The following is a 12975-nucleotide window of genomic DNA, read 5'->3' as shown; positions in this document are numbered from 1 at the left end:
TTCGGCGTGGCTGCGATGCCACCCCATAGCGGCGCCTCCACGCTGTCACGTGGATCGTCACGTGGTGCGGAGCAGCTGCCGGCGGCGCGGCGCCGTGGCTGATCACGTGGTTTGTCACCTGGTTGGTCACGTGGCCAGCAACGTGACGCTGCGAAACCGAGCTGCTACAGCTGTGCGCATGCGCCGTGGCAAGTGGGACGAAGGAACGCCCAGCGAAACGAGGCTGCGAAAGGCTGACTGCAATTCAACTCAGCAAGTTCCACTCGGCCAGCTGTAGCTATCGCATCACTCCTGATTTAACCAGAGCTAAACCACCGCCAAGTTTTTTTTTTGCTTTTTAAGAGCACAGTGATCTTTTATCTTGCAACTCGGGAACTTAGCAGAACTTATTATTGTTGAGAATTACTTGTTGCTGGGCTAGTTGGTTTGATTCCATGCTTGCATGCGCAGACTCAGCGCACAAAAACGAAGCACGAGAACAAGCAGCCCAACAACAAGTATTGCTCAAGTACATTTCTAGTACAATGGGCGCTTCCTCACCTTTTTAATATGGTAGTCTTTACTTTACCTCCATCTCTTTTTTTTCACACCTAGACTCGAAGGTCGAACTAAACTAACGCGCAGACGAGCGGCAGAGAGCGCAATGCTGCCCCTACAAACTTGAACAACGTCCTTTAGGTTTCACATTTTTTTCATGCGTATAGGTTGTGGCGCAGTGCCACAGTCGTGCTTCAGGGGTACGCGCTGAAACTCACCGCCTGCCCACGTCGGCTGCTGAGTTACCAGGGTTAACTCCGCTAGAATTATTCCATCCGACATTGTCGGAAACTCGACATAGATGAGGCACCGTGCAAAGCCGTCCCAGATACAGGCTATCTAAAGCATTTTTCGGATTCACCTGGAACTGATGCCCTCTCTCTCTGCAGCCAGTGTTGCTTTTCTCATGCCAGCACACTGTTCACCCCCACAGGGAGATTCTGCGGAGCTTCTAGCGGAGATCTTCAACGCACAAATCGACGTCGCCATGGCGATATCCTTCACCATGCAAGGCCGCTGGTACGCTCCGAAATACGAATCGGAGAGGGAGAAGGCAAACGGCTCTATGTGGCAGTCCGCCTTCTTCACATCGTGCCAGAAGCCGCCCCCAAGTTTCAGGTCCAATATGTCGCCGACACAGGTGAGCCTTCTATTCGACAACTCCTTAAGCAATGCTTACATTCGCACATTATCTGCGACCGCACTTTTCTTTATGGATATCAGTTGTATATTCTGAACACTATCATTAAAAGCCTGGAGAAAGTCGCGAAAGAACATAAGCCAAGCAAAGGTCTCAGAGCAGAATAATATTTTTGGCTTAATTGAATTTCTCATAATTGATATACGGGAAACACCGCGAGGCCCAGGGCTTAAGAAGAGAGCATAGGAAAGGAGGAAAGAGAACACAGCGCTGAACTATCAACAGACATTTATTTGGCACGTTGTGCGTATAAATACATTTTGGCACCAAAACTGAAAACACCGCAAAGAGCACATTCATGCGCCCGTGATCCCTGCAAGACAACGAAAGCTAAGATGTGCAATTCAGGAAGCGAAATTCCTTTTGCGGTGAAGATACCGATGGAGCAGTTACACAGGAATCACCGTACTTCTTGATATTTGTGGCCTCGATTATTTCGCGACAAAGCTGATCTTTGTTCCTAGCAAGAACTTGGCATTTTTCGAACAGTGGAATGCACTTGCACTCACGACAATGGATGCTAAGGTTACGGGAATGTGCATTATCTACATTGATATGGTGCTGCCTGAGTCTATCATTTAAGCATTGTCCTGTCTGACCAATATAAAACTTGTTAAAAGTGAGAGGAAAGAAATACGCAACATTTGTTGACACGTCACAAATTTGCACTCCTGATTTTTCGGGCAATCTGGGTAGTTTTCCCTGGGTTGTTGACACGCATGCACAAGCTTGAGACTGAACGGGGGCAGGAAAAACGACATCCACTCCGACTTTATTTCCAACAGTTTTAAATTATGCGAAATCTTGTGAATATAAGGATTGGCTGCTACTCGCTTTCTTGTTTGACATTCGGGACTGCGGGAGGATTTCAATTTCTTCAACAACGAAAGGCTGTGAAGTGGATAGCCACAAGCAGTGCCAAAATGTATTTATAAGCACAGTGTGCCAAATAAATGTCAGTTGTGAGTTCAGCGCTGTGTTGTCTGTTTCCTCCTTTCCTCTGCTCTCTTCTTAGGCATTGGGCCTTGCGCTGTTTCACGTATATTATGCATAACCAACTCGCCCATCAGTTTGTGCTTTCAAGCTGCATTTTTCATAATTTCGCACAACTTTTTATTCCCTGAAAAATTTTTCTGCATCAGGTATGACAAGCCGTTTTATTAATAAGTTGCTGCTTAAGAAGAAGGCCGACACCACCTGTGGGTCTAAAAAAACTGCACACGAGGACATTTATGAAAACGAGAAGTGGCTTCCAGACACATTACGTAAGGGAAGCCTGTGAATCATATCTAATATTCCAATTTAACACTTTGTCTGCTGGCATTAATGAGAGCGCTGGCAAACTCTCCTGCCTTTGTGCCTAAATTTCCCTGCAATTTTTTTTTCTTCTTCACAATTTTGCACCCTCACGGTTATTCTTTAAATCTAAAATGATGACTGTCTTATTGCATAATCTTCAATGCTTGGAACTTTCATCTCTACTCTCAATATTGAAATTCTTGAGGTTAAACACTGTCTAAATCTGTGACACTCGCCTCTCATGTGTATTCATATTATTATTATTGTTGCGTTGGTGCTGATCGCTGCGTTATGGGGTTTGAACGTCTTTATTTAGGACACTTTTTTCACACTCGTGTGCGGTCTTTGAATTCATTTGTGCTCTTGTATGGTTTCGCTTGCCATTTGTATTTATCCTGTTATTGTTGTTGTTTTGTTGCTAAGCGCTGGACGTTGGTATGAAATTCCTTTTTGGAACACTTTCTAACACTCTGGCCCTGTCTATGACTATCTCAGTGCTTCTATGCTTTTCCCGCATACCTTCTGCTCTAAGGTACTAGAACAGTGACATACTTGTCTGTGTGTCCTATGTATTCGCGTATCCTGTTTTCTCTCGGCAATTACAATACAATTTTCTCTTTTTATCATTTCTTCCTTTACACCCCTGTAAACGAGTCTTTTCCACGTGGTCCTCGTATGGGAACCTCATCTGCTTTTAGCGGCCTACGTGTCACCGTGTGGAGCTACCTTGGGCGGTCGCAACCTGTGCGTCCTCGTTGGGCGATCTTCCGGAGTCGTACGGGGCCACACAGACGCGGCCAGAGGCGCTACACTTCCCTTCTTTTGTTAATCCCCCACCACGTTTTTTTCCTCCACCCAGTCCCGCGCCCGTCCAGCCCAGTCTCCCTCTTTCACCTCATGTGTGAGTGTAGTCGGTTCGTGTGTACGCGCTGCAGCGCCTTTCCTCTCCCATCTTGGCGTCGGTGTCTCTGCTGTGTTTTTCTCTCCCTCTTTCTTCTTTTTCTTTTTTCTTTTCTTTTTCAAGCCCTGTGCATCCCAGATTATATATATATATATATATATATATATATATATATATATATATATATATATATATATATATATATATATATATATATATATATTCCCCCGGGGAGAAGAGGAGCCATTCAGGCGACTGTAAGATGGAGGGGTTGTAGTAAAGCTTGATACGCTGGATGGGAACTGTCTCGCGGCCGCGGTGGCGGAGATCGGGAGACGGCATGAGGGGTTCGACGACGTAATTAACAGGAGATGTGAGCTCCAGGACACGGCAGAGGCCGTGATACTTTGCGATAAATTTTGAGGACAGTCCAGAAGTACTTGTCAGTATCCAGAGCCACACAAGCGCACCAGGCGATAAGTGCGATGTTGTGTGAGCGTTGTGGTGGCGGAATTTCTGGCGATACTGGGTGTCAGTCGTTGGAGACCGGGCGCTTTGACGACAGTCTTCTGCGTGTTGCGCGGTTTCGGAAACGGGTATATTCGGAGGCGTCAGGTTGGTAAGGCAGAATGGTTTCTAATGTAGCAGACGGATGGATGACGGCCGTAAAGAAAGAAGGGAGAGAAGCCAGTAGTGGACTGCTGGCCGGTGTTGTAGGCAAAAGTCACATAAGGAAGGATGAGATCCCAATTCGAGTGGTTGGATGCGACATATATAGAGAGCATGTCCCCGAGGGTGCGGTTAAATCGCTCAGTGAGGCCGTTGGTCTGCGGATGATAGGCGGAGGTGGTTTGACGTATTACGTTGCACCGGCGGAACAAGGCTGTGACGACATCGGACAAAAAAGCGCGTCCGCGGTCGTTAAACAGTTCACGAGGTGCACCGTGACGAAGGACGAAACGTTACAAAAGGAAGGAGGCAACGTCTGTCGCTGTGGCAGACGGAAGAGCGGTGGTTTCGGCATATCTCGTGAGATGATCAACCGCAACGATAGCCCAACGGTTGCCGGTCGCAGTGTACGGAAGCGGGCCGTAGAAGTCAATTCCGATACGGTCGAAAGGGCGTGGTGGGCAACTCTCCAGCAGAACGAGGAGATGCCTTGCGACGTTGACAGGCGAGACAGGAGCGTACGTATTTAAGCACGAAGGTGTACATGCCGCGCCAGTAATAGCACAGCCGGATGTGGGTGTATGTCTTGAAAACACCCGCGTGACCTCATTGTGGGTCAGCGTTGAAATAGGCGCGTATGTGCGTGCGCAGGGGCGGCAGTCGGAGCTGTAGTTCCGGCAAAAGAGGAGGTTATCGCGAATCACGAAGTGGAAAGCATGGCGGCGGAGAGCTCGGGATGGAGAAGCAGCCGTGGGGTTGGAGAGACTCGGGATGGAGAAGCAGCCGTGGGGTTGGAGAGAAAGTCGAGAAGAGAAGCGATCCAGGGGCCAGTACGTTGCGCTGAGGGCATGTCGCTAATGTGAAGCGACGACGGGAAGACGTCAGAGGTGGAAAGGTTGGCCATCTCGGCTTGAAGTGGCCAGCGAGATAGGACATCAGCGTCTTGATGCTTGCGCCCGGAGCGAATAGACGACGCGGATGTCATATTCTTGCAGACGAAGAGCCCACCTATCAAGGCGGCTGGATGGGCCTTTCAAGGAGGACCTCTAACAAAGCGCGTGATGGTCCGTCACAACGTGAAAAGAGCGGCCTTAGAGGCACGGGCGGAATTTGGCAAGGGCCTATACGATGACTAAACACTCTTTCACTGACGAAGTAATTAGTTTCAGCCTTCGGAAGTGTGTGGCTTGCGTAGGCGACAACGTATTCATCAAAACTACAGATGCGGTGGGCGAGTACGGCGCCGAGGCCAACACCACCGGCGTCCATGTGGACCTCGGTAGGAGCGGTCGAGTCGATATGGCGCAGTATGGGCGGCGCTATGAGGAGGCGGTGCAAGGTGCTGTAGGCACCGTTGCACGCCGGAGACCACATCGATAAGTCGGAACTGCCGAACAGTTGTGTTAAAGTCGGCTCACTTGTTTTGTTTGGTTTTTGATCCTTTTGCCGCCGTTTAGCACGGCGTGCCTCTCGTGATTCTGGCGTTTCAGCCGCTTGTCTAGCCTTGCACTTTTCATATCTTGGCTGCTTTTGAGCCAACTCTCACGCTACCACTTCAGGGTCTTCTTCTCCTCCTTCCATGGCGAAAGCTCAGACGACGGAGGCAGCGCGCGGAGGCGATGACGGCTGCGGCAGCAGCGACTACCTGCGCTCCGCGTGACGTCACTCGGTTTCGCGCATGCGCAGCTGTGGCAAATCTGTTGTGTGGCTCACCCGAAGCCCGGTGTTGACGAGCCTAGGGAAGATTTTCGCTTCAAAAGGAGAGAAAGCAGTGAACTAGCGTATGTCAAGCCAGCCTCCGATTTACTGCGAGAGCTCTACTCCTGAGTACAGCTTACGATTTCGATGTGGATGACACAGTGACCTTCAGTGCCTCACAAGGTAAAACCGAACTGAACTCCGTGGTGGTATGGCCCAAGCTATGGTAATATGATCACTGGGTACCTGACCTGACCTTTTACCTTGAGTCTTGATCTTGACATTCGATTTGAGACAGTGGGCACCAGATCGACAATCACCTTCAATGCCTCACAAGGTCAAACTGAACTTAGCCGCGTGGTGGTATGGCCCAAGCAGTAATAGTATGGCTACGTGATCATATGACTATGACCATTGGGTGCCTGAGTTTGGCTCTTGACCCTTGACCTTGAGGTATAATTTGAGACCGTGGAGACCATGCTTAACAGAGCTTTCGCTCGTATAACTAGTTTCCAGTCGCGTTGAACCCCAGCCAGTTTTTTATTACCGTTTTGCAGCTCATCGAACTGAGCGGCGGCCGCTCACTTGGACACGGTTCAACGCGCACGTTTCATTCGTTCAAGACATAGATGGGAGCGCTGCAATACGCTAGAGCTTAAAAGCAGTCACGTGGTTTTTTCTCACATTTCACGGGCTTTCTTTAAATGCCGAAAAAAAACAACCACGCAGGAATTACGTTGCTACAAAAAACTGCATCGGTTCTTTCTACCACCTCGACAACTTAAAAAAAACGCGTCTGACGCGAATATTGGAAAATTTTGCATAATTAATTACTAACTTAGCGGACATTATAAATACCATTAGCAGCACCACACGACGGGAAAATATGCCGCTGGTTTCGCCCAGCTCTGGAGAGCCAAGGTATTTTTAATCCTTGGTTCATGTTACATAAAACGCCCTGCATACTGAAAACGTCGCTAATTAACATTATTAAATGGAAGTAAGGTGTATACAGTGAAAAAGCACGTGCTTGGGTCATTCCGTTCATACTGCATTGTACAGCTACGTTCTTCTGTAAATCAATGAAAGTTCAAAGCGAAAAATAGAAATTTCGCCTTGTTTGTTTAACAGTTCACTGCCTGGCATTTCAGAAGTAGGGCTAGCATACTGTCAGTGTGTTTGAACGAACCGATGTGAATTTTGTTGTAAGTTTATATTTAATATTCTGCACGAAATGCTTGATGAAGTACGCAACCAGATTTTGCTTCTCAGGTAATGAAATTGCATTTGTGCTTTAACATTGCTTGAAAAAAAGCTTTTGGAATTTTTACACACCAGCCAAATAAAAACGTGTTTCTTCAAACCATACGCGTTTTATATGAACTGATATTTACAGCTGTTTTAATGAAACAAAGCGCATTTCCTCTGCTTCGGTTGAAAGGATGTGCCAAACGCAACTGAAATCGCGTACTTATATGAAAACCAAATGACTCAATGTTCAAGCAGCGGGGAGAAACATTATACACTCTTATTCCTTAATTTTTAATCGACGCATTCCATACTATGTTAGAATAAATTTGAGCATGTTGCTGCCTCTTACATCTTTTGTCCAATGCTTTCTTTTCATATAGCCAGACAATGACTTCCTCGTCAGCTCTTATGTGCAACCTCCAAGATGTACAAATAAGTCGAGTGCGAAGTAGATACGTGTTTTGTTCGTCTTCACTCATTTTCCTACTTCTTGGAAGGCTTCTTAACATGCAGGGTGTTCCATCTAAGACTTCACACAATTTTTAAAAAAACAGGCGTTTTGAGTGGAAAAAGCGCTTTAATTTCAGCATAGCGCTGCCAGCTTTTTGGTACTCTAGAATACAGCTAAGACTTGCTAACTAGCAGGCTGGTTAACTAATATTGAGTAGCTAACATTTTAACTATTACAATTGGGCTTCTTAATTATTGAGAGGCATGTAGCCCATCCTAAGTAATGTCCATATCAGTTCTTAGAATTTCGAAAGCGCAGTTACCCTCGGCGCTGTGGCCCAACAAATTCAGCCTGCAGCGCGCAAAAATGCATGCGCTTTCGAGAAGCTTGCAGGCAAAGCAACCTCTCCAGTGCATGTAACTTGTCGAAATAGCCAAAATTTGTTGAGCCACAGAGCGGAGGGTACCGGCGTTTTTGAAATTATAAAACCTGATACGGATATTACTTATTGTGAGCTACACGACTCTCAATAAGTAAGGCGCCTCACTGTAATAGTTCGAAACTTAGCTATTCATAATAACTTATGTATAATGATGTACTACACAATTGGCAATGCCGGGCCGAGAAAAAGCGGTCTTCCAATTGAAAAAACCTATTTTTAAAAATTGCCTAAAGTCTTAGGTGAAAGACCCGTTATAAAGGATATAGGACCGCACAGATTGCGTGAGGTTATAAAAGTATAAGATCAAATAATTGTTTTTTTGGTGAAATGAAATGGCGCAGTATCCGTCTACCCGCCGCGGTGGCTCAGTGGTTAGAGCGCTCGACTACTGATCCGGAGTTCCCGGGTTCGAACCCGACCGCGGCGGCTGCGTTTTTATGGAGGAAAAACGCTAAGGCGCCCGTGTGCTGTGCGATGTCAGTGCACGTTAAAGATCCCCAGGTGGCCGAAATTATTTCGGAGCCCTCCACTACGGCACCTATTCCTTCCTTCTTTCAGTCCCTCCTTTATTCCTTCCCTTACGGCGCGGTTCAGGAGTCCAATGATATATAAGACATATACTGCGCCATTTCCTTTCCCCCCCAAAAAAACCAATTATTATTATTATTATTATTATTATCCGTCTCATATATCGGCAGCGGATCTGAGGCAGCGGATTTTATACGTGGCCACTTGAGTTTGTCATTGAATGCTCGCCTAATTGCCTCGTATCAGGAGAACTTTACGGTCCTGTTTGCGGCGAAGTTGTGTCAATGCTGCTGTAATAACAATGAAACCATGTTTTGCTGTGGTTTTTCTTCAAAGGCTTGCACTTTATACAAGGATTTTGGCAACCTCCTCAGAAATCTTTACTACAACTCTACCGTGGAGGCTGCTATAGGCTTATATGAAAGTGACGCTAGACTCCTGTACACTTTTGAGGCGGAGCAATCTTTACGCGCAAAGGTAAGCGTTTACGAAGCTCTGGGAGCAGTAGGAAAGTCTGGATAGCGCGATAACGTCGATGTCCCAAGTTTAGAAAATCGCCGCATTGAATGACATAAAGAATATTAAAAAGCACACGCATGCGTTGTTACGTAACCTCTACCTATTTCGCTTCCTTTTATTCAGTTTATTTTGACGCTAGTGATACTCGCCCACGGACAAAACTTTCTGCTGGTAAGATATTTGTTCGCTACTGTACGCCAATGGCCTCCAAAGTATTTTCATGTAGGCTCATTGCGCCGTTGTGTTTGGTGCCCTGCGGAATAATAATCTAATGTAGGAATTTAAATAAACGAAAGGAAACAAGTTCATGTTTTATTCACAGATTCTAACAAAAACTTGACAGTTCTGGTTCGCTGTGAAGAATGGTTTTAAGTCCATGCAAAGTCTAAACGTGCCGATCACAAATCTTCGAAACAGGGGCGCGTCGGTTCCCCACGCGCTCGGTTTCACTGCGGCCGCCTTTATGGGAATATCTCTTTGCTGATCGGAGCAGCCTTAGTTTTGTATGAAACAAGCATCGTTTCCCGAAGGTCTCCAGTAAAATATTCTTCTCGCCCACACATTGTAAGAAAGGCTTGTGACGCAAGTCAATATTTCCTTCACTGCCGCTGTATGTCGGACCCCGCGCTGTCATTTTGTCTTCTCGCCCTCACACGAGAGGAGCAAAAATGGGTTCGAGTGCGCTTTGCAGATGCTGTCAGTTTATAGCAGACGTTGTCAGTTTATAGCAGCCTCATATTGTTCAATAGAATACAATACCCACGCGTCCCACATGTGCTGTTACGTGTGTGACGCAAACATGAACCCCAAACGAGCAAATCTAATAACTACACTAAGTAAAGCGCGGAAAGCGATGCAAAGGAAACTGATAAAGTCAACCCCCAGAGATTGGCAGAGAAGCGCGGATTTAGAAAGACGATTGCCCTAAATCAAGAGGAGGAATCCAGGTAATTCAGGGCAGGCAACCACAGAGAACAGGTATATCGCATCGAAAGGCGAGGCAGCGTAGCTGGCAGCTGTCAAAACGAACTCGGTCTTAAGACTTTCCATTACAATGGACTGTCAATGCGCACATCGCGGCATTTTAATTTGTCTAGTTTTGTGACAGGATTAAAACATTGCGTCCCTGGACGCAATATGAAGTCCTTAGTGCAAACTACTTTGTGTATTAACTGACCGGTGCTTTTATTTCAGCAAAAGCAATTCAATTTGCGTTCATAGCGAATGGTATAGCACCGCTCTCATAGAAATACGATGTGCTGTCCAACGTTTAGGGGAATCCCTCAAGGCAGAAAAGAAAGGTTAGCAAATTGGTAGAGCTACCGCCCTGGGGAGGTTGTGGACCCGGGTTAGAACCTCGGACCAGAACGAAATACCTGCGGAGTTTCTGCGAAATATTTTCTTCATAGCTGTATGGCTGCACTTGGGTGGATGATAATGGGAAATTGCTGCTTTATTATGCCCGACGTAAAGCCTGGCCCGCATGCAGTGTTTTTCGCGGGCAAAAACGCACAAAGTGTCAAACGCACGTGGTTAGACCGCCAAACATGCACTATCACTGGGCGCTTTTCGCGCCTCCTTCTTGCGCCCATGGTGGTGCAAGTTCAGAGGAGCCGCCGTGCGCATGTGCATAACACGCGGCAGGTTTTGGCGTGCATAAAACGCTCCATGCGGGCCAGGCTTAACGCTTTCTGCGGCGGCGGTAACGAACCCTTCTAAATATGGTCTATATACTGTCTATATACTTTTTATAGACTGTACTGCCTTCATGTAGATATTTATTTTTGTGTATTCATAGTGTGCAGACTGTCTGTAGACAAAAGTGTATTAAAAGTGTATGGCCATAAATCTATAGATCGTCTAAAGACTACCTATGGGATCTTGTATTGCTATAGACTGTTCTCTAGGGTTTGTCTATAGAGAGTATATAGACTTTATAGGCGGAAGTCTATAGACAAACTACAGACTGTCTAAAAAAATTTTTGTAAGGGGAAATCCTAACCTGCGAAAGCTTTGTTCCATTCTTTGGTTAAAGCCGAATGTAATACCAAGTTGTAGATTTTTTCCCAACGCAGATGTGCGCTTTCAAAGAAGCGTATCCATGGATGAAGTTTGGTGTGGCAATCTACGACACCGAGTTAGACGGCAGGATTGGGAATGAGAGTCCTACCTGCAGCAACATTGTAAGTAGCATCGATGGGCTATGTTGCGATTATATATAGAGGCTTTATTTTTAAGGCTCGAAGATCAAATGTTGTGCGAAAATTTGACCGAGATATCTAAAAACCTGCCTTTTCCAAATACCCAGTCAGTGCTAGCGCTCTCCTTCAAGAACAGACTACAAACAGACGCCATTAACTGCTTTATGCTTACTCAATAAGAAAAATTGAAAGCAGCTAGTCGAAAGAAATTAAAAAAAGTGCCACAGAACACCACGAAAAACGTGTCACAGAAAAAAGTGTGCCACAGAACACCGCGTACAACCAACTCTAACAGCCGCACAAGCGAACATGCGGCTGTTCGGTTCTCGAGAGCAAGATAGATAACGCGCACCAGGAGGTATTTTCTCCGCTCGAGAGTATTGGGGCTTTGAACTTGCAGTGCGGAAAAGAATCAAAGGGCGGCAGCCTTAGCGCTCATGCGCAGATGAGCATTGCGGTGGCTTGCCGCAGAAGCAGCAGGGCTCTCGCCATGTGGTGGCAACAAATATTTGTGCTTCAGCGCCGGGTATTAACGGCGACGGCGACAAGTTCCGTTCCGGACCCTAGGTACATTGTGTCTACAGTTTGTTAGTAGACATTCCATGCTTACAGCTGTTGAACCAGCGAATCTCAGTACAGAAAGACGGGCCAAGTTTTCGTTTTTACATACCAACAAAACGAATTTTTAATTACGGTTGTGTTAGCCAAAATTATCTTGCAAGGCGTTCTCATGTATCCGGCTTCCCGAATTTCAACAAGATGTATTAGTCGCTTTCTTTTCCTGGCACCGCCGGTGTTGCTTATGGTGGAGGGCCTGCCCATGTGGATCAATTAATTTCACAGTTCACCCGTTTAACTGATCTGGAGAACTACTACCGCAGTCGTAAAGCTGCCAGCCCCAATTGTATTAGGCAAAGGTGACCATCTGGAAACAACCCTAGTGTTTGCAGTTTTTTGAGCATACGCTTCACATTCGGGAGGTTCCAAGTTTGATCACCACTGCCGACGAGTATCCACCGGGGATGCAATGGGCAAGCGTTCCCGTGGCCTGGTGCTCAGCTTACCTTTGGTTAAAAGCCCGAGAAATGAGTCTCTGGCTGAAAATACTGTGTGCCAAGGTTGTCTTCGGAGAAGGCTGTGCTTGCGCTGTTAAAACCCATCATCATCAGCCGCCTTGAGACATCGTATAACGAGTGAGGTATGGTGTGGCAGCTGTTTACGCTTGAGGCCTTTGAAGATAGATAGCAGTTGGTGAGCGGCACTGAATTATTTGTAAAAATATTCAGACGCATTTCTTTTCAAAACCCAGATGAACCTCAACGAGGGATTCCAGCGAGTGTACATGCTGCAGCAGATCCTGGAAACCCTGCATTTGCTCGCGCCGACATGGACGAAGGAAAACAGCGCGAACTGCAGCTCATTCCCCATCAACAAAATTCGGGAAGGATACACCGTTTAGGGTCTAGAAAGTATGCGCCACTTTTCTGGCGTCAGCGATCCAGAAGTTGTTGGACGATCCTTCCGCCACTGTTTCCTCAAGAGCACGAACAGTCCACGTGGATTCGATCAAACGTCACCCTGTCTGTCCATTTAAACGAATGAAAATCTTTTTTTTTAAAAAACGAAGAAACGAAAGTAGAGATTTCTACCTCGGCAGCAGAAATGCGTCACTACCCCCTGGTATCTTGATGGCGTAACCGGAGACGATTGTGAAACAACCGTTGGCTTTTTCGTGGACATTGACGGCAAAAAACGAATGATTTACATTTCGTGTGCCTC

At 46.5% G+C, this 12975-nt stretch overlaps 1 protein-coding gene and 1 non-coding gene across 2 annotated transcripts in view; both read left to right on the top strand.

The window, feature by feature from the left end:
* Positions 1 to 12655, top strand: part of LOC144120034 (uncharacterized) — a 57025-nt gene extending 44370 nt beyond the window's left edge. The window contains exons 9-12 of the mRNA XM_077652512.1: positions 971 to 1177; positions 8813 to 8953; positions 11071 to 11178; positions 12506 to 12655. Of these exons, the coding sequence (XP_077508638.1) occupies positions 971 to 1177; positions 8813 to 8953; positions 11071 to 11178; positions 12506 to 12655 (606 nt within the window). The remainder of the gene's footprint in view (positions 1 to 970; positions 1178 to 8812; positions 8954 to 11070; positions 11179 to 12505) is intronic.
* Positions 8303 to 8374, top strand: TRNAS-ACU (transfer RNA serine (anticodon ACU)). The gene has a single exon. It is a non-coding gene; the product is annotated as a tRNA-Ser (tRNA).
* Positions 12656 to 12975: the final 320 nt, after the last annotated feature.

The sequence above is a fragment of the Amblyomma americanum genome, chromosome 2 (assembly GCF_052857255.1).
Source record: "Amblyomma americanum isolate KBUSLIRL-KWMA chromosome 2, ASM5285725v1, whole genome shotgun sequence".
Taxonomy (NCBI): domain Eukaryota; kingdom Metazoa; phylum Arthropoda; class Arachnida; order Ixodida; family Ixodidae; genus Amblyomma; species Amblyomma americanum.
This window is presented reverse-complemented; position numbering and strand designations above follow the sequence as displayed.